Source organism: Synchiropus splendidus, chromosome 11 (assembly GCF_027744825.2).
Source record: "Synchiropus splendidus isolate RoL2022-P1 chromosome 11, RoL_Sspl_1.0, whole genome shotgun sequence".
Classification (NCBI taxonomy): domain Eukaryota; kingdom Metazoa; phylum Chordata; class Actinopteri; order Syngnathiformes; family Callionymidae; genus Synchiropus; species Synchiropus splendidus.
The window spans coordinates 9,336,131-9,354,515 of NC_071344.1; the positions used below are offsets into that span (position 1 = coordinate 9,336,131).

The 18,385-nt window shown below is 43.9% G+C and overlaps 3 protein-coding genes across 5 annotated transcripts; 2 read left to right on the forward strand and 1 right to left on the reverse strand.

Annotated features, from left to right (window-relative positions):
* The first annotated feature begins 3,755 nt into the window (after window positions 1-3,755).
* On the forward strand, window positions 3,756-7,327 carry gla (galactosidase, alpha). Its single transcript, XM_053879039.1, has 7 exons — window positions 3,756-3,971; window positions 4,228-4,402; window positions 4,529-4,703; window positions 4,764-4,855; window positions 4,914-5,075; window positions 5,173-5,370; window positions 5,425-7,327. Exons 1-7 carry the CDS (start codon window positions 3,796-3,798, stop codon window positions 5,749-5,751), a joined length of 1,305 nt encoding a protein of 434 aa, XP_053735014.1. The 5' UTR covers window positions 3,756-3,795; the 3' UTR covers window positions 5,752-7,327.
* Window positions 5,903-8,244, reverse strand: rpl36a (ribosomal protein L36A). The gene is made up of 5 exons (XM_053879040.1): window positions 8,198-8,244; window positions 7,525-7,630; window positions 7,385-7,452; window positions 6,445-6,567; window positions 5,903-5,979 (listed from the first exon to the last, which is right to left on the reverse strand). Exons 1-5 carry the CDS (start codon window positions 8,198-8,200, stop codon window positions 5,959-5,961), a joined length of 321 nt encoding a protein of 106 aa, XP_053735015.1. The 5' UTR covers window positions 8,201-8,244; the 3' UTR covers window positions 5,903-5,958.
* Window positions 8,245-8,869: 625 nt separating this feature from the next.
* btk (Bruton agammaglobulinemia tyrosine kinase) lies at window positions 8,870-18,099 on the forward strand. 3 transcript variants are annotated; one of them, XM_053879884.1, is made up of 18 exons: window positions 8,870-8,972; window positions 12,090-12,244; window positions 12,315-12,419; window positions 12,773-12,854; window positions 12,932-13,057; window positions 13,135-13,199; window positions 13,278-13,465; window positions 15,063-15,125; window positions 15,281-15,335; window positions 15,477-15,553; window positions 15,780-15,907; window positions 16,266-16,337; window positions 16,688-16,859; window positions 16,923-17,142; window positions 17,232-17,296; window positions 17,372-17,490; window positions 17,560-17,717; window positions 17,786-18,099. In XM_053879884.1, exons 2-18 carry the CDS (start codon window positions 12,104-12,106, stop codon window positions 17,855-17,857), a joined length of 1,908 nt encoding a protein of 635 aa, XP_053735859.1. In that variant the 5' UTR covers window positions 8,870-8,972; window positions 12,090-12,103; the 3' UTR covers window positions 17,858-18,099. The 3 variants fall into 3 exon arrangements, with proteins under 3 accessions (XP_053735859.1, XP_053735858.1, XP_053735860.1); XM_053879883.1 differs by lacking the exon at window positions 8,870-8,972 and adding an exon at window positions 11,375-11,567; XM_053879885.1 differs by lacking the exons at window positions 8,870-8,972; window positions 12,315-12,419 and adding an exon at window positions 11,375-11,567.
* Window positions 18,100-18,385: the final 286 nt, after the last annotated feature.

Here is an 18,385-nt window from a genome sequence, read left to right on the forward strand (position 1 = left end):
TGATTGTCTTTTATTTACAATTTCATAAAAATTTCAAGAGGCAACATGGCCAAACTTACACCGCTTGATAAGTGCCTCTTCAATTTCCCTTGCTAACCTCAAAACCCTGTACACTCAAAATTGATGTTGTGGTTTCCAACAAGCTGTCACTCAAAAGTCCCACAGTCATGCGACAGAAACTCATCCTGAACACCAATAAACCAGCTCACTGTTGACTTTCATACTCTCTCATACTCTGTGTTCGACTTCAGAACAGGTGTGAACGGTTAGTTCAATCAACCCTGGAGTCAAAGTTTCCTCTTTATGGAGCTTGTGCATGAGGATGTAAGAAGCCCTCAGTGGAACGCAGATAGCTAAATTCACCATGGCAACACGTGAAACAAAGCATTGCCGCTTCAGCTTTTCCACAGTGCAGCTGAAGACTGACCTCACATGCAGGAAGTGGACACATTTTTTTTAAAATTGCTGACGGAGTGAATATGAAAGTGTTAAGATGATAAGAAAGAAACGCTTTGTCTCAAAACCTTTCTCACAGAATAGAGATTTCCATGGAGAATCTGACACTGGGAGACACAGAAATACCACTTACCTGGAGGTAACTCTAGTTCTATGAGGAGTTCGCTCTTGGTTTATATAAAGACCACGTCTAAACTATTATGGGCGGAGAGCAGCCCCTTGTGACATCCGATCCGAATGGATGCTGCCACTGGAAGCCTTCGCTTAGGTTATAAACCAATAGTAAAGTCTGTTTAGAGGGCGGAGCCTCTACGAAATACAATGTATTTTATGAAACACAGAGAAATAAACCCCTGGCCGGGTCTATAAACGGCCAAAAAATGAGCACAACACCTGTATTTCCAGAACAAAAGCGGCGAGTCATGGCATGCACAAAGAGAATTCAGATCATTTATTTATCTTCCATTGGAAGTTGGGCTCAGTTATTATCTCACCGGAGGCCTCATCATCATTCAGAACATCCCACATGCCCAACATAGACTGCTGTCTCTGGATGGATCAAATCCAACGAAGCTCATTTCAGAAACATGTTAGCCTTAGCAATAAAGCTCAGTAGCCCATTGTCCAAACAACACTTCTTACAGATGAAAGTGAATATGGTGAATGGGATGGGCGGTAACTTATTGTACACGATATACCGCCAAACACAATCTCCACGATGACAATTCTGCATCTCACGATAAATTCGATGAACACGTGACACACTCACTGCATTGGACTTGTACACGTGACCGTGACAGAGCGCCGCGGTCTCCAGCTCCGCGGCATTTGACAGCCGACAGCCGTGGAGAGTGTGCTGGACTTTGCTTCCAGACTGTACTTTTAGTCTTGTTTTTAATGCAGGGAACCTTTGACAATGACACTGGTCGACTGCCTTGGTTCACATCAACACATGCAGGCTTCCTGCTGTGCTGGCGCTTGGGCAAAACACTGTGGTGAAAATATTTGGATATTGAACGGAACTCCGCTCTGGTATTGGCAACAGCGTCTTCTTCCCCCATTAAGGTTCACTGATCACGGACACACTCTCACAGGCAGCGCTAATGTCAGTTAGGGACCATCAACAAATTCTGAAACGTACAACATATTTGTGAAATCTTCAATGAGGCAAAGAAAAACAACCATTTTAGAATTGTGAAAAGGTTTTTCATCACACAAGACAAAGGACTGACAGTTTGTATCATGATTTGGAGAATAGAATATGACTAAATGATCATTTACTGACATACAGCAGACAGTCAGCTCAGTTTAACCCCTAAATAAAACGGCCGGGTTCTTCGAGAGACGTGAAACATTGAATTTATCACCTCTACACTTGGGTAACTATTACTACTATTACTACAAAAAATGATGGTGCAAACAAACTCCACTCATAATTTCAATCATAAAACAGTTTCAAGAGTGTAGCGTGTCCAACACATGGAATAGAAAGAAAATGTATTTATCGTGATAATTATTGTTGTCGCCGAAATCGTGATAACTATTTTATGCACTGTGTGTTTATATCAGTGCTGCAGTACATAATGTCTTCAGTCAGACTGTAACCACTTTATTTAAGCGCCGATGAAGTGGCGCTTCGCCTCTGTTTCTGCAAAAGGGAACAACACGTGCGACATACTTGCACAAACAAAAAAACGCCGGGCGATAATTTACTCCAGAAAGCAGGGTGTCCGTTTCCGTTTACAGCGGAATTAAGAAATGCGAGATTCATTGAACGTCCCCACCAGACAAATGAGTGTCTCCTATGCGAAGCTAATAAACAGCTTGACGCATCATCAATAGACACATCCTCCTTTATTATTGCTGATGGAGTGTGTGGCATTTCTGATGAGCTGGGCTCCGCGGGGAGCGCACAGGTAAACTGGGACGTTTGTCTTTTGTCTCTCTGCTGCAGGGAATATCAGCACATGTCGCGACAACAAAGACAATTAAAATGATGTTTACATTGATAATATCAGGAGGACCAATTCAATGGTTGTCCTTATATACTTCGCCCATTGAATTGTGTATGTTTTATTCATTGATTCATTCATTTTTAAAACGGAGAATTGTAAAAGACCCTGAAACTGGGAGTGTAGATTTACACTAGTCGACAACAATCGATGCAAAATATAACACTTGCACGCATAGGGCTTTTATCAGGAGTTGTGCGTGAGCGCCCCCTAGTGGTTGCATGGCTAAACTACAATCCGAACAGCCAGGGTGCAGCAGGATGTTTGACCTCTTCAAATCTCATGACTGACGACTGTTCAATCTGATTTCTAGCTGTGTGTGCGCGCAGGATTGTATATCCAGTAATATATTGCCACTAGTCATTCTACATTGTCATATTGCCATTGGCTGCCCTGAAAAGATACTGCACATATTATTCATGAGAACATACATCAGGAGGTCACATGTCACGTGGTCATATACCTACAGTAGTAGCCTTTTGTTTTTACAGATTCTTGGAGAACTGAACAAAGGTCACGTGATAAATACGATTGCGGCATTTGTGTCCACCTGCAGATGCAGTTCTAGCTGTTGTTGGAAAGAAGAAATAGCTCTATAATGTATCAAAACTCTTTGATACATGAGAAGGAGATCGGTGGCAGCCTGCCACCTCTTCAGGACCTGTATGCCTCCAGGACCCAGAGACGTGCAGGTGGGATCAGAGCCAACCCTTCTCACCCTGGACATGGACTGTTTGTTCCTCTTCCCTCTGGCAGGAGGCTACGGTCCATCCAGACCAGAACCTCCCGTCACAGGAACAGCTTCTTCCCCTCGGCTGTCAGACTGTTGAATTTGTGAACAGCCTTTGTTGTTTATTTTATTTTTATTTTTATTTTTATTTTTATTTTTATTTTTATTTTTATTTTTATTTTTATTTTTTATTTTTTTTATTATCAGCACATTTTGAAGCACTTTCCTAGTTGGTGGAACTAACTAAATTCTATTCGGATTCGGATTCGGATTCGGATTGGCACAAAATTTGGGCCACGTGTTAAATTTATTTTGTGAACCGTGATTTGCATTTGTGTTTTTTATTTTTCGTAAATATGCTTCACGCGTCTTGAATATATTGATAGTCTGATAAGTCACATTAATGTGATAGAAACAAATAGAAACAAGTACAAACATTCCCGGAAGTGAGAGGGACGGAAACTCCGAAACGCTATTGGTGGATGAAGACTCCTTCTTAAATCCTATTGGTCGATCTCACATCAGTCTTCCGCGGAGCGAAAACACAAAGTGGAGGCGGAAGTGGAGTTCCTCACACTGATACCTGCGGGAAATAACATGGGTTTTATCTTAAATACGACAAGACAGCTGGTTGCCTTTGCGCTGGTGGTTCTTCTGCGCCCGGTCGGAGCCCTAAACAACGGCCTGGCACTGAGACCCGCTATGGGCTGGTTACACTGGGAGAGATTTCTGTGTAACACCGACTGTGACGCGGAGCCTGACAATTGCATCAGGTACGTCAATATAAACCATACTCTCACCTGCCAAAAAATACATAAATATAGGTGAAACTCCATATATATATATATTTTTTTTTTATGAAATATTAACACGCATTTTCAGTTGTCGCGTATTTAACAGGTTTTCTATCTACAAAGGGACGAGAAGACATTATTTATACTGAAGATTTTTGGTCATAAATCGCTGACAGGTTTCTGACTTTGGCTTGTGTGAAGCCGCATGCTGATCGTGTTTCTGTTGCCTTCACAGTGAGCGTCTCTTCATGCGAATGGCAGACGTGATGGTGACAGACGGCTGGAAAGAGGCGGGGTACCAGTACGTGTGCATTGACGACTGCTGGTCCTCCCTGCAGAGGGATGTCAGGGGTCGCCTGCAGGCTGACCCCAAGAGATTCCCCCGGGGCATCGAGAAACTGGCCCAATATGTGAGTCGCCACAATGTTTTTGGTTTTTTTTATACGCTGTAATGGTGGCTGAAGTTGCTTGCGCTTGTTTATAAGTGAACAACATTGTAATGGCCGCACCTGATGCAAGCTGACTTGGTGTCGCAGGTCCATGCCAAAGGTCTGAAGCTGGGCCTGTACGCAGATGTCGGGGAGAAAACCTGCGCTGGATACCCGGGAAGCCTCGGCCATTATGAGACAGACGCGCAGACCTTTGCAGACTGGGGTGTGGATCTGCTCAAGTTTGATGGCTGCAACATGAACTGGACGTTGCTTGGAGAAGGTGTGGCTGGGTCACGTGATCAGCTGTTCCTCACCATTAAATCTTGGCTTTTTGCTTTAGGTTATAGCAACATGTCAAAGGCGCTCAACGACACTGGAAGAGAGATTTTGTTCTCTTGTGAATGGCCTTTGTATGAGTGGCCCTTCCAACAGGTCAGTGTTTACATGCAGTCGTTTATTTTTTTTAATTTGAAGTGTCTTTGAAACCCAGCCCAACTACACGGCGATCCGAGAGACGTGCAACCAATGGCGCAACTTTGCTGACGTGACTGACTCGTGGAGCAGTGTGAAGTCCATCTTGGCCTGGACTGCAGCTCACCAGGAGGTCATCGCTCCGATGGCAGGCCCAGGAGGCTGGAACGACCCCGACATGGTATTCTGCTCCGCTTCTGTGCTTTTCATTTGTAGAACTGTGTCATAGATTTTTGCTCCTAATGCCACTGACCATTCAAAAACCTCCATCTTCCCAGCTTGTGATTGGAAACTTTGGCCTGAGTCACGACCAGCAGGAGTCTCAGATGGCTCTCTGGGCCATGATGGCGGCGCCTCTGCTCATGTCCAACGACCTGAGGAACATCTGTCCGCGGTCCAAGCAGCTGCTGCAGAACAGACGCATCATCGACATCAGCCAGGATCCCCTGGGCCTGCAGGGCACTGTGACAGCCACGGTGGGTTGAGATGAGCTCATGTGGATGCTGTGATCTTACACCACTGTCCTCTAGGTGGACGACTTTGAAGTTTGGGAGAGGCGGCTCTCCCAGCATCGCCTGGCTGTCGCTGCTTTAAACAAAATGGAGATTGGAGGTCCCCGAGAGTTCCGCCTCACCGCAGCTCCTGGCTGGGCCATTTGCAAGCCGCTGTGCAACGTGACTCAAGTTCTACCACAATACAAAGAGCTGGGAGTCACGAGTCCCAACAGTCAACTGGGGGTGTTGGTTCACCCTTCAGGTACTGCACTGGTGATCATCACGCCCCCCGGTGGGTCAAAAAGTGCACACCAACTTTTCTCACAGGGAGGAAGTCAACCTCCGAAGAAAGTCAGGTTATAACACTGAAGGAAACCCGCTAACTACTTGGAACCATCGACTCATTTGAGTCCAGACTGATGACGTCTGTGCTGCAGACAGATGCAGGCAAACTGGACGTTTCCTTGTTCTTGAGCTGCTGCAGCTACAATTCAAATTACTCACAAGACTCAAGTAACTTTGAAGACATTTATTGAAAATGGTGACAGATCAGAGAGAATGGTCCACAGCTTAAAACTGGATGACCTGGCCCTGTAGGAGAGAAGAGACGGGCAACATTAGAATAGAGTTCCAGGCAAAACACTTTACCGCAAGAGTCTTTTAAAGAATGTATTTTTTGGAGTTAATATAGAAACGACTGGCTTCATTAGTTACACTGGAAAAATCTAACTGTAACATACACAAAATGCCTGGCCAACTCAATGCAAAACCAGGAACATGTAAAGGACAAACTCAAATCCAAGTCTGGTGAAGTCGGTTATTGGAAACTATACATATGAAAAGCCACATTCACTACAGCAGAGGAAGATGCATGATTTAGATGCAAGGAGTTCCAACTGGAACACCGAACCAGGGCTGCAGCAGAAAAGAGGCTCTTGTTGGGAGTCCTTGTTTCTTACCGTGTCCATGCTTTACACAGACTAGACACCTACACTAGATCATTTCACTGACACACTACCAGCATCAGTGAACACTCCCTCATGACAGGAACCGTACCTTTCTCTTCTTGTCGCCACCCAACTCGAAGTGCTTGCATCGCTTGATAGCCAGCATTCTCTTGGACCTGCAGTTGGGCTCAACACACTCCAGCCTCAGCACGATCTTCTTTGTCGTCTTGGCCTGAAAGCATTGTCAAACTTTTAACACCAACATTAAATGGATAAACTATCACAAGATGCAGGGCTCCACTACTCTCTTTGAGATTGTATTGTTCTTTGGTGCAGTGCTCTCATTCACGTTGGTCCAGTGTGACGACAACATGGAGAGGGAACACAATTCCAACACATTCTCTACACAGGAATCAGATCCTGTATAGTTTAGATTCCTACTCAGGAAACACTTGTTCTGAGTCCCTCTTGAGCCCAATTGATGCTCTGATTTTAGGTGAGTGCAGCTTGAGAATTTTTGCTGTACATTTTTATGACTTGTTGCTGTTAAACAGACAACCCTGACATACATCAGCATTGTTCTTGTGTTGTAAAAGCGTTACTATGTGGGCAAATATGCTGATGCAATAAATGCACACAATTGAGTAACTGGAAGAGCATCATCTCAACTATGTACAACATTCTGTTTATCTATTGCTTTTTGTTTTCCACTGATCACTATCTTCGATAGGAATCTGTCACAATGTCTACTTTGTCAAAGATGGTAAAAACTCTTAAGGTAACTAAATAGTGATATGGCGCAAACAAAACTATGATGAAATCAAAATCATGGCTTCTTTATTATTAAATATATATTCATTGTATTATTCTTGTTGTCATATACACCACACCAGCTGGTCAATCTTTCACATGAACATATCTTAGGCATCCACTCTATTCACTTCATGTCTTCCTTTAACTCCATTACTAAACCTACTTTCTACCATAGAAACAGTGACCTCAAACAAAACTCACAACCTTAAATAAAAATTTAATAAAGTTTGACTTACCTTTTTACGGAAAATGGGCTTCGTCTGACCGCCATAGCCGCTCTGCTTTCTGTCATATCTCCTCTTACCTGCAGTAAAAACACAATAACTGAGCAGACCTCAACGATTCACACTTCCTATGTGCTACTGAAGATGCGTACCCTGAGCATAGAGGGAATCCTTGCCCTTCTTGTACTGGGTAACTTTGTGGGGCTGGTGCTTCTTGCACTTCTTGCAGTAGGTCCTGCGGGTCTTCGGGACGTTCACCTGTACGAAGGAAACACATTCAGTTCACGTAGCCAAAGCACCACCACTCGGTTGCAAGCAAGTCTTGACAACCGGTAGAAAATACCGACATTATATATATACTGACACCATTACAACCCTAAAATACAATGCCAAATTGAGCTTCAAAATCCAACGGACTCTGTGCTGCAAGTGTCAGGCCAACCCTCGCTGACGTTAGCATTAGCGTCTGTTAGCATCCAGCTTGCTCACCACTTACTAAACTTGAATAAACGTGTACATTTTGCAAGAATGCGCGTAGTACATGTCATGGAGTAGAAGCTTACTGTGCTGTTGTGTGCGACTGAAACCTGAGTGAAACTATTAGCGGGTTTGCCGGCTGCGTGGAACCGACTGCCGTCATTACACTGGCAACATACGAACACACGCAAAACACTCTTAACACCGACCAAACGTGAATAATAACATCACCCATCTATGCAAGAACGTATGACAAATGATCTTTGCTTTCAACAGTGAGGGGATGGTTTATTTAATAGACAGATTGAGTTAGATTGAAGCTAGAAATGACGGATAGAAAATTCATACCATGGTTGCGTCCCGATGCAGAGGAAGAGAGGAAGGTCCGCACCGGAAGCACTTCACAAGTAGAGCACGGTGGTGACGACGAGAGGTGTTAACGCCCTCTAGCGGTAGGCGTGTTTAATGCACGTAAATTTAGAAAAAAAAACATGAACAAGGAAAATAGACGAGAAGAAACACCTTTATTTCGCATTATTTCGCTGTACCGACTTTTACAAAGCTGCAGATAAGTCAGATAACTATTACTGTTCAAGTTTACTTCTGCTTCATTCAGAATTTCAGAGTGTACATTTAATTATATAGATTTAACCCACATTTCAAACACTTTTTTGTTCAGGAAATAAATGGTTTTCGCTGTGATGGGAAGACTTGAAGACCAAGGAGCGATTCATTTTTTAATAGTTCATTGTTCTCGGTCTTACATCATTCTTACTTTTCAGTCTTGTCTAATTCGGTACTGTCGTTTTATTCAGTGACGAAAAAGGATGTGTGCATTTCACTGCAACAGGAGAGCGTCAGTGGATGTTTCAGCCAGCGCAGAATGATGGAACTCCTGTTAATGTTTAGCCCTCTTCCACCTTTTACCAAAACTGAGCGAAGAGCTGATATGAAAATGAGGCAGAAAAAAGAGGAACTGAGAAGTCAATTCCTCTGTGGGCGTGTTTTAGTCACTTGCATCACAGGCTGAAGCATATTTCAGGAAAGACAAGCTCCAGTTGTTGATTTGGGGCTTTCATTTGAGTTCTTCTCATCCAAAGATTCCACTTTTACCTGTGTTTGGGTGAGTAAAATGTCTTCTTCCGCCTGATGCCGCCTGTGTTTTCTATTCTGCTGAGTTTAGTAGTTTTGCAGCTGTTGACATGATGCTGTTTAATAACTAAGAATATACATTCTCATACCAAAAGTGTTACCTGTATATTGATCTCCACTCTGACATCAATCCTCAGTCATTTCGTTCTTACATCACATTATTGTTCAGTGATAAATCTACATGTAATAAACTACATGACATCCATCACAAAGGAAAACATGTTGAGTCTTTCAGTTTGACATCTGTTCCATGAATTGGCCTGGTGCTTTGCTTGGTGCTCGCCTGCTGACTGACAGCCATAGTGTTGTAGTTCTAACACGCCACAGCCTGATCACAGTTTTCAGTGTGTTGAACACCCCCATGCGCACTTCTTCTTAAACAAACCACACACTTATCGCTCCGGAAACATCAGGCAAGCAACTTCATTAAAGGTTCCTGTTGAACAGCGTGATCATTGGTCAGACGCGGCAAAGAAATGAACCAAAGTCTCTTATCTGGCCAACAGTCTTCTGAGGAGAGTAGAACATTTGCTCTGCTTTTAGAGGTCAGATTAATGTTTGGGTGATATATGTATGATCTGCATTTGAATCTATGATCACAGAATAACCGGACTTAAATTCAATCGGTCCACATAAGCTTAAACATCAGGGTGAACGTGCACCAGGGATGAGTGAAGTTTCTTAAACTTGGGTTTTCAGTCCACCGGCACAATGTCATTCAGTCTCCTTCATCATGCATGTTTTGGTTATGACAACACTTTGTATAACATGATTCACCTGGAATAGTAAGCAGCCCAACAATATGTGAGGAGCCTCAGCACCATCCTGGTCAATGATGGTGTCATCAGCAAAGAGAGGAATCAGTAGAGGTGCGGGTTCGAAGGAAAGGAGAATGGGAGACAGGACTCATCCCCGAGGGCTGCAAGTGCAGGAGATTTGAGTGTCTGAGGTGAACCGTCTCAGCCCGACCAGCTGGCTCCAGTTGGTCAGGAAGCTGTAGATCCACTGGTACAATGAGCAGGGACAGTTTGGAGGGAAGGAATTGAGGGCCAACTGTGTTGAACTCCACAAACGAAAAGATCCGCATTCAAATCCTTGGACAATCCAGGGTCTGGAGGATGTAGAAAGTGAGGTGCCACGTTGGTGATGCGGCAGGAACAAAAGCTGCATCGATGGTTGGGGCAGGTGTAGCGTGGTCCTTCTCAGCCTCTCAGATATCCTCTGTTTGGCTTGCTTGACCAGAGCTCAGTCCCCACACCTGTAGGCATGGGGCACTGCTACCTATAGTGCCGAGCCACAGGCAAACCCACTGGTAGTTTAAAGTAGCCAGATTTTTGTGCAGCAAAAAGCAGCAGAACGGGCAAATATAAAATCATAATGATGGTTGAAACATACCAGCTCATTCAGAGCAAACATTGGTAACAAAAATCTCCAGCCCCAATGATACCTCCAACCACACTTTAAATACACACAGTCAATTCAACTAGTAGCAGTGTATCTCTAAAAGGCTAGAAATCAATCTCAGCTTCAAGCAAATATCTTCACCAGACACAGAGAGAAAGTGTTGCAACTATTGCTGGGAACTTTCACCAAGCTCTGACAATGAGAGCCACAAATCCTGTCTCTTAGGTGAAACCACTGGAGTCACTGATGGACCAGTGGGAGCGAGCGTTGTACGTCAAAATAGTTTTTTTTTATGTGATATTGACAGAGTGACAGGTGACAAATTGACATGACGTTTCAAACAAAAACTTGAGAGATTTAAAAGGATGAGTGATCTGGTTCAAAAAACAATTCTTCTGAATTTAAAAGTACGACATTTATTCAGGACTTAACTTCAGGTATCACACACATGCTTAACATTTAGGCTCATAGTCCAGTGGAGATTCGAAAGAGTTGAATTTTAGCCACCCGTCCAGTTCAGTCAAACATGTCTTCATGCTGTGCTCTTGTCACATCCCACTGTGAGGTCCACACCACAGAGAGACTTCTCACAGCTTGGTCTGAGCCAGTCAGATAAGAGAAATCGTTCAGACAAATATTTTGGATTGAAACTGCCTCCAAATGATTAACATAAAAAGAGAGACTATAACACCATTAGAATGTGCTTGTAGATAAGGATTACGCCAGCATGGAGATACTTATCGCAAGGTGAGAAAACGCCTTCACTCAGTGGTTCAGATCATTCTTCTTCATGGACTCGCACATCACAAACTACTTTTTATGTGTCAATGACTGTCAGAGTTCTGTGTTTAATGGGGTTTCTCCCATTTTTTTTCAGTTGATGACTGATGCAACTTCCCTGTTTGTCTTTCTGTGTCAGTCGCTGTGAGTCAGCTTTCTTGAAACTGCTTTAATGTTGTTTAATGTTGCTCCAAAGAACACGATTGATACGGTGCACACATTTCACCCGTCTTGGTTAATGGACTCAAACCGAGCTCCATAAAGCAGGGAGTGTTTCTCAGAATGGAGAAGACTTTTCATCACGTGTGAAGAGAGAGCCACTTGATATCTCTGGTTCAGAGGACACCTTGCAGTCATGTACAACAAGGGCTCGGTTTTTCTCGTGAGTGTGACAGTTCCAGTTGAGATCATAGAAGGAAGTGAGCATGCTGAAAATAGGCAAACTGACAAAAATGTACAGCTGCGTGAGCTACTGATAACTGTGGATGTTCATCTGCTCTCAAGTATGTCGGCCTTTGTTTGGATAAAACAATTCTTCTTACGTCTCCTTCTTACGCTGCTTTCAATGGGGCATGGAGCGGCACCTTTTCAAAGGACAAAAATCAAAAGGTTTTGTTGAAATGTCACTATGTGTTGTGCAAAAAAGTGGGTCAACATGCGTCCCTCTTGTTTTTCCCAAGGCATTCTGACAACTGTGAGACTCTCTGAGACCTTGAACATGCCTCTGCTCCTTTAGTTTCACGGGTGCTTCATGTGGAGGAGTGAGGGACGGGTGGAACAGATAAATACAGTAGCACCTGGAGTCAGAGTTCACTTGCAGTTCCACAATAAAGAAACAAACTTTACAGAGCTGAGTCGCAGCACACAAATACGGCAGAATGAAATGGCTGGTATCATGTTGCAGATTAAACCCCAACAATGTCGGAGAACATTCTGGAAGAAATCTTCATCAAAAGATCCCAGCAGAAGAAGAAGACCTCTCCGCTCAACTACAAGGAGAGATTGTTCATTCTCACCCAGGACAAAATTTCATACTACGACTATGATCCGGACAAAGGGGTAGGTCCTCACACAACCTGACCTGCTCGCGTCACATCCAGTCGTGTGCATTCTTTACTTTGTCAAACAGAAACGCAAAGGTTTACGGGGATCGGTCGACCTTGAGAAGATCAAGTGTGTTGAGACGGTGCTAGCTGAACCCAACAGTCCACCGGAGCGCATGTTTGCCTTCCAGGTGGATTCTTGTTTCACTTTTTTCAGTTTTTTTTTTCAGAAATGTCCCTCGCCAGACCATGACTTACTAAACGAACAATTCAAATTTATGAATGTTGAAGCCATTTGTATGACTGGCTGCGCAGTCATTTCCAATATCAAGGACATTAAAATGATACACGCTCTAGACGTAAAAGTTATGATTTCTGTTGCACATGAGCATTGATGATGAGAGGAGAACTACTTTTCAATTTCTGTCAGAATTCATTTGGATTTTATGTTTCCTGCAGCATGACACTATATTACTTCATACCGTTTAGTTCATAGATAAAGCCATTAAAACTGAACAATTCACCGAAGTATTTCTTGCTTCAGATCATTTATGATGAGGGGCCACTTTACATCTTCGCGAAGACAGAAGACATTCGGGCTCGGTGGATAAAGCAGCTGAAAGGCAGTAAGTTAATGTGCATTGGTTGGAGAATAAAAGATTACAAAGGCAAATGGGAATGAAGCCTGTCGCTGTGTTTGTAGTGGTGCGTTACAACAAGGACCTGATGCAGAAGTACCACCCCTGTTTCTGGGCGGACGGGATTTGGCTCTGCTGTCAGCAGGAAGTGAAACAAGCGATGGGGTGCAAGCCTCTGGATAGCAAGAATGGTGAGACAAATGTAAGACACGTGCTGCAGAAATGACAGACGCACGTACTGATTTTAACTATCGATGTTAACAATCAGGCTTCGCAGCCAAAACGTCCAAGCAAAGAAGTTCCTGGAAGCCGCTGCCCCCGACGCCGACCGAGGTTTGCACACACGTGTGTGATCGATAACTGGCTCCAAATCAGCTGTGGAGATGAAAACAATGGCATTCATTGTTCCAGGACAAGCCTACTCGGCCTTTACCGCCAGAACCACCGACGCCTCCGGGCCCGTCAGTGGGCATGACGGTGATAGCAGAGTATGACTACACAGCCATGACCGCACACGACCTGGACCTGCGGAAGGACGAGGAGTACATCATCCTTGAAATGAGCGACACCAACTGGTGGAGAGCGAGGGACAAATACGGGTGAGACGAATGGGCGTACACACCACGACAAGTCCATAAAGTAAAGGGACACTGTTGTGCATTTTTTATTCACACACAAATCTGCCAACTAATACAGTAGCTATAAATAAAAATGATAATGTTTTGGTTTTTAGTAATATTGAGTTAAAGTTTACAAAATGGCTGCATCACCCGAAATAGACTCAACACTGTTCCAGTTTTATCTTAGCATCTTCACATCTTAAACAAAGTTACTTGTTGTCTTTAGACCACGGGTCCCTAACTTACAGCCAATGGTGGTGTAATTTCACCCAAGGCGTAAACCCCCCTGCTGGTCCAAAGTGAGATGTTTAGAAAACACTGTCAGTTAATTCCAACCGATAACATTTAGGCCACATCGGATTTGAACATTCTGACCGGAAGACATCCATAATGAAGGATAAAAGAAGCACACAAACAGAAGGCTAGTGGAAGACCACGCCTGACATTTGTGAGATGACTTGGTCTGTTCTATAACTCTTCAAGAGGTAACGTGGAATTACAGACAAGGATTATTAATGCCAATAAATAGCAACTTCAGATGAGGCAGACCAATCACAAGAGGGGAAACCACAGGGCCGTTCACTCTGCCAGCCTCAGTGGGACTATGCCTCTGGCGGCCTCCACAGTGAGACCTCTGAAAAAAACGCTCTGTGAAGTCTGTACATTCCGCTGTTTAGTCAATACAGCGCACCATCAATCCCAGGATCCTGCGTAGGTTACGTGTAGTGACGTCTATAGGGCAAAGGAATCTGCAAAACAAGAGCGTTACCGTTTTTGAAGTACATAATGGAACACTTCACACTGCAGTATATGTCATGGTTTCACCCAGGAACACTCTGGAAAAGGGCGCCTCCAGCACTCGCTCATGTGAGACCGAGTCTTCACAGTAATTCGACTGAGGAAAATACCACCCAGTTTTAGAGAGAGACATGCTCTTCTTTCAATCTGGGTCAGGAACAGAGAGACAGTCCATGAAGAATCATTAGGAAGTGCTCAGCCTCCTCGCTTTTCAAGTCAGAGTCCAGCCACCCTGTTGAGAAGTTTGCAGTCCAGAGACAAGAGGACAAAGCAGTGTTTCAGTGGTGGGATAAAATTCCATATTCATAAGTTATATATATATATATATATATATATATATATATATATATATATATATATATATATATATATATATATATATATATATATATATATATATATATATATATTCATTGTTTTAGAACATCCAGAAATGCCAGGCGAGGGGAAAGACTTGACACTAATGTGTCAACATGCCGCTCGGAAGGCTGAACCCTGCTGAACTTTGGGTGCAAAAATTCACTTGACAATCATCAATATGTTACAGCAGTGAGAATGTGTTACCCCGAGACACTTGAACAGACATTGAGCTGAAGCTGATGCTACCAGATGAGTTCACTGAGCAGAATACCATCGACTCGGTTGATCCAAAATGTTTAGAACTTTAGTACATTGCTACTTGAACTGGGCCTTGTTTCATCCAGCAGATCAGAGAGCCAATAGTGCAAGGCAGCGACCAGAGGCTTCAAACTGGTAACACAACTTTTGTCCTTTGCAGGAAAGAGGGATACATACCCAGTAATTACGTTGTGGAAGCTGGAAACGGACTGGAGCGATATGAGTGAGTAGCAAGCATCGAATGAAGTAGTCGACATGGCGCAGGCTGTTTCGTGTGAACGATGGTTATTGGTGACCAATTCCGCGATAGTTTCCAATTCAAATGGGAGGGCGATTTGCTCATTGTGAAACGCTTGGCTGACGTGTCTTTCTTTACAGTTGGTACTGCAAGAACACCAACCGGAGCCTCGCAGAGAAGCTGCTGAAGAACGAAGTAGGTTGGATGAGTGAGCTGACTGATGATTGCTACACACGGAGTGCATCTGAAGTTCTGCCCCTGACATGAAGCTCTATTGGGAGGTAACTAAAACATGATGTGCAAGGATAATAAAACATTGCTCTCATTTACCATCAGAACAAGGATGGTGGCTTCTTGGTGCGAGACTCCAAAGTGGGGAAGTACACCGTGTCTGTGTTCAGCAAAGGTGGTGGGTGAGTTGCACGACCCTCTGTAGTGAAAGTGAAAACAGCAAGATGGAAATCGCTCATGCAAAACCAAGCCAGGACAGTAAATCCCGACCTCTCAGCTCTGCTCATTGTGTGACTCAAAGAAACCCTTTTTTTAGTCCTGTCTACGATAAAGTCCTTCATTCCTCCTCAGAACAGCTTTCTGGGAGACTAATTCTTTAGATCTGAGGCCATATTCTTCTCTCCACAGAGAGCCCACTGGAAGCTGCAAACATTACAACATCTGGACCAACGCACAAGGATTGTATTACCTGGCAGAAAAGCACAACTTTCCCACAATCCCAGAGCTCATCACGTACCACCAGCACAACGCAGCAGGTAAGTGCCCGTCCTCCACCAAAGCCATTTTTTAGCCATCACACCATGTTGAAGTCCAAGCTGCAATGAACCCACACTTGACCCTGGAATTTCCTTGGAGTATTTGACTGTCAATAAAATGTAAGAACCAAAAGTAAACCTGAGAGCGGAATCAAAAGCCACATGTGATAGTCACATGACTCGGGACAGGAAGAACAATAATATAGTGAAATGCAAGGGTGATTCTGGCTGCTGTCTGAGGGTGCAACAGGTTTATTCACACCTCAACAGACTGTGAATAAGGTGTCAAGCTGTATCTAAAGCAGCAGGTGTCAAACCCCTCACATGCAGTAACATCAGTTATTAAATCCCTCCCCAGGTATGGTCAGCAGGTTGAAGTACATTGTATCCAACCGGGCGCGACCACCATCTACAGCTGGACTTGGATATGGTAAGACTGTCCGGAGCAAGGTCTGACAAATCTCCAATACAATAGGACGTACACAAGTGGCTTGTTGAAATAGTGTCAATTTTAAAATGGAGACAATGTGTATATATGCTGTTTGGTGGAGTAAAAACAGCTGCAAAAATAAAATAAATAAGAGGTTAAAAATGACTGGATTTACAAGTGAAATCAGAACAATTCCCCAACTATTGTACATATTTAAAGACTTAAATAGAGTTGTCATAAAGACAAATGAAACCTGTTATAAACAAGATTCATGAAAAGGACGTTTTTGCCTGCTGTGCTCAATATAAAAGGACGACGTCACTGACAGAGAATTTGTTTGTTGGTGGCAGGTGTGTGGGAGATCGACCCCCTTCACCTGACCTTTATCAAAGAACTTGGCATCGGTCAGTTTGGGGTGGTGAAGCACGGGAAATTGCACGGCCAACATGACGTGGCCATCAAGATGATCAGAGAAGGCTCCATGTCCGAGGACGACTTCATAGAAGAAGCCAAAATCATGATGTGAGCCCCAGACCAAATGGTATGAGGATCCTTGGCAACAAAGCTGATTCTGTATTCCTCCAGGAAGCTTCGCCATGAGAATCTGGTTCAACTTTACGGCGTCTGCACCAAACAGAGACCTCTTTACATCGTGACTGAGTTTCTGTCCAACGGCTGCTTGCTGACGTATCTGAGGGACGGTCTGAAACAGCCCCTGACCCAGGTGCAGCTGCTGGAGATGTGTAAAGATGTGTCCGAAGGAATGGCCTATCTGGAGTACCAGCAGTACATTCACAGAGACCTGGTGAGAGAGGAGGAACATTTTCACACCAACAATGCACAAAGATGACCCAATGGATGAGTGTGAAATTTCAATCCTGTGTTTGTCTCCAGGCTGCCAGGAACTGCCTAGTAGACAGCAACGGTACTGTCAAAGTTACTGACTTTGGATTGTCGAGGTGCGGTATCAAAAGCCACACAGATTGTACGGCATAATTGGCGGCTATTGAATATAAAAATTGCATTTTTGACAGGTACGTTTTAGACGACGAGTACACCAGCTCAGTGGGATCCAAATTCCCGGTCCGCTGGTCCCCACCTGAAGTTCTCCTCTACTGTAAATTTAGCAGCAAGTCCGACATCTGGGCGTACGGTGAGCTGACCTAGTCATGGAGTCTGTGAAATCATACGGCTGATGATTTTTGTGGGGAAACTGCTCCAGGGGTTCTGATGTGGGAGGTGTACACTCTGGGACGGCTTCCTTATGACCGGCTGAACAACACAGAGATCGTGGATCAAGTGGCCCGGGGCTATCGCCTCTACCGGCCGCAGCTGGCCTGTGAAAGAGTCTACAGCATCATGTCCAGCTGCTGGATGGATGTAAGTGAGGTTTCAGGTGTGAACCACATTGAAACCAAGGTGGTTGAGAAATGTTTTTCCCCCCCCAGAAAGCAGAGGAGCGACCCACCTTTCAGGAGCTGGTGCTCACCGTGCAGGATTTACTGTATGACCTCCAGTAGACGTCCGGACTCATCCAGAACATCCCGGGACTCTGCACACAATAACACACACAACAATGAGACAAAACCTGAGATTTGAAAATGTGGATCAGTGTCACGTAAAGATACAATATGTCGGCATGAATAGAAAATCTATAAAGCTTTATGGACTATTATGCTTATATTTTCTTGGAATAACTGGTATATTGAATGTGAATTGTGTCTAAATGTTATCTCACAAATAAAAAGCCAAGTATGCTTCATCTGGAGGTTTATATTTTTTGAGTCATGATAATAATGTTTTTGGATATAAATTGTTATATATAATATAAACGGATTCTTTGTGACGTCATACCAATTTTCAATAGTAATAGATTACAAAACGACAACCCTCTTAGAACTCATTCGATAACTCAAAACCTCACACTTATACTTACAAATATATTGTAATAATGTCAACATTTCATCCGCTTTATTTTCGCCGCGACCACCCGTTGCGTCAGTACAGGCGCGCTCTCCGATTGGTTGACTCACTTCCGGTTTCCTGCC

Excerpts from the sequence above, each read along its gene's own strand:
- gla (XM_053879039.1), top strand. The coding sequence starts at position 3,796 with ATGGGTTTTATCTTAAATACGACAAGACAGCTGGTTGCCTTTGCGCTG. Across the intron at positions 4,856-4,913 it reads ATGAGTGGCCCTTCCAACAG|CCCAACTACACGGCGATCCG; the intron begins GTCAGTGTTTAC and ends TTTGAAACCCAG. Across the intron at positions 5,371-5,424 it reads AGGGCACTGTGACAGCCACG|GTGGACGACTTTGAAGTTTG; the intron begins GTGGGTTGAGAT and ends ACTGTCCTCTAG.
- rpl36a (XM_053879040.1), bottom strand. Across the intron at positions 7,453-7,524 it reads GGATTCCCTCTATGCTCAGG|GTAAGAGGAGATATGACAGA; the intron begins GTACGCATCTTC and ends TTTTTACTGCAG. Across the intron at positions 5,980-6,444 it reads GTGGCGACAAGAAGAGAAAG|GGCCAGGTCATCCAGTTTTA; the intron begins GTACGGTTCCTG and ends TCTCTCCTACAG.
- btk (XM_053879884.1), top strand. The coding sequence starts at position 12,104 with ATGTCGGAGAACATTCTGGAAGAAATCTTCATCAAAAGATCCCAGCAG. Across the intron at positions 12,855-12,931 it reads GATAAAGCAGCTGAAAGGCA|TGGTGCGTTACAACAAGGAC; the intron begins GTAAGTTAATGT and ends CTGTGTTTGTAG. Across the intron at positions 17,297-17,371 it reads ACTGACTTTGGATTGTCGAG|GTACGTTTTAGACGACGAGT; the intron begins GTGCGGTATCAA and ends CATTTTTGACAG.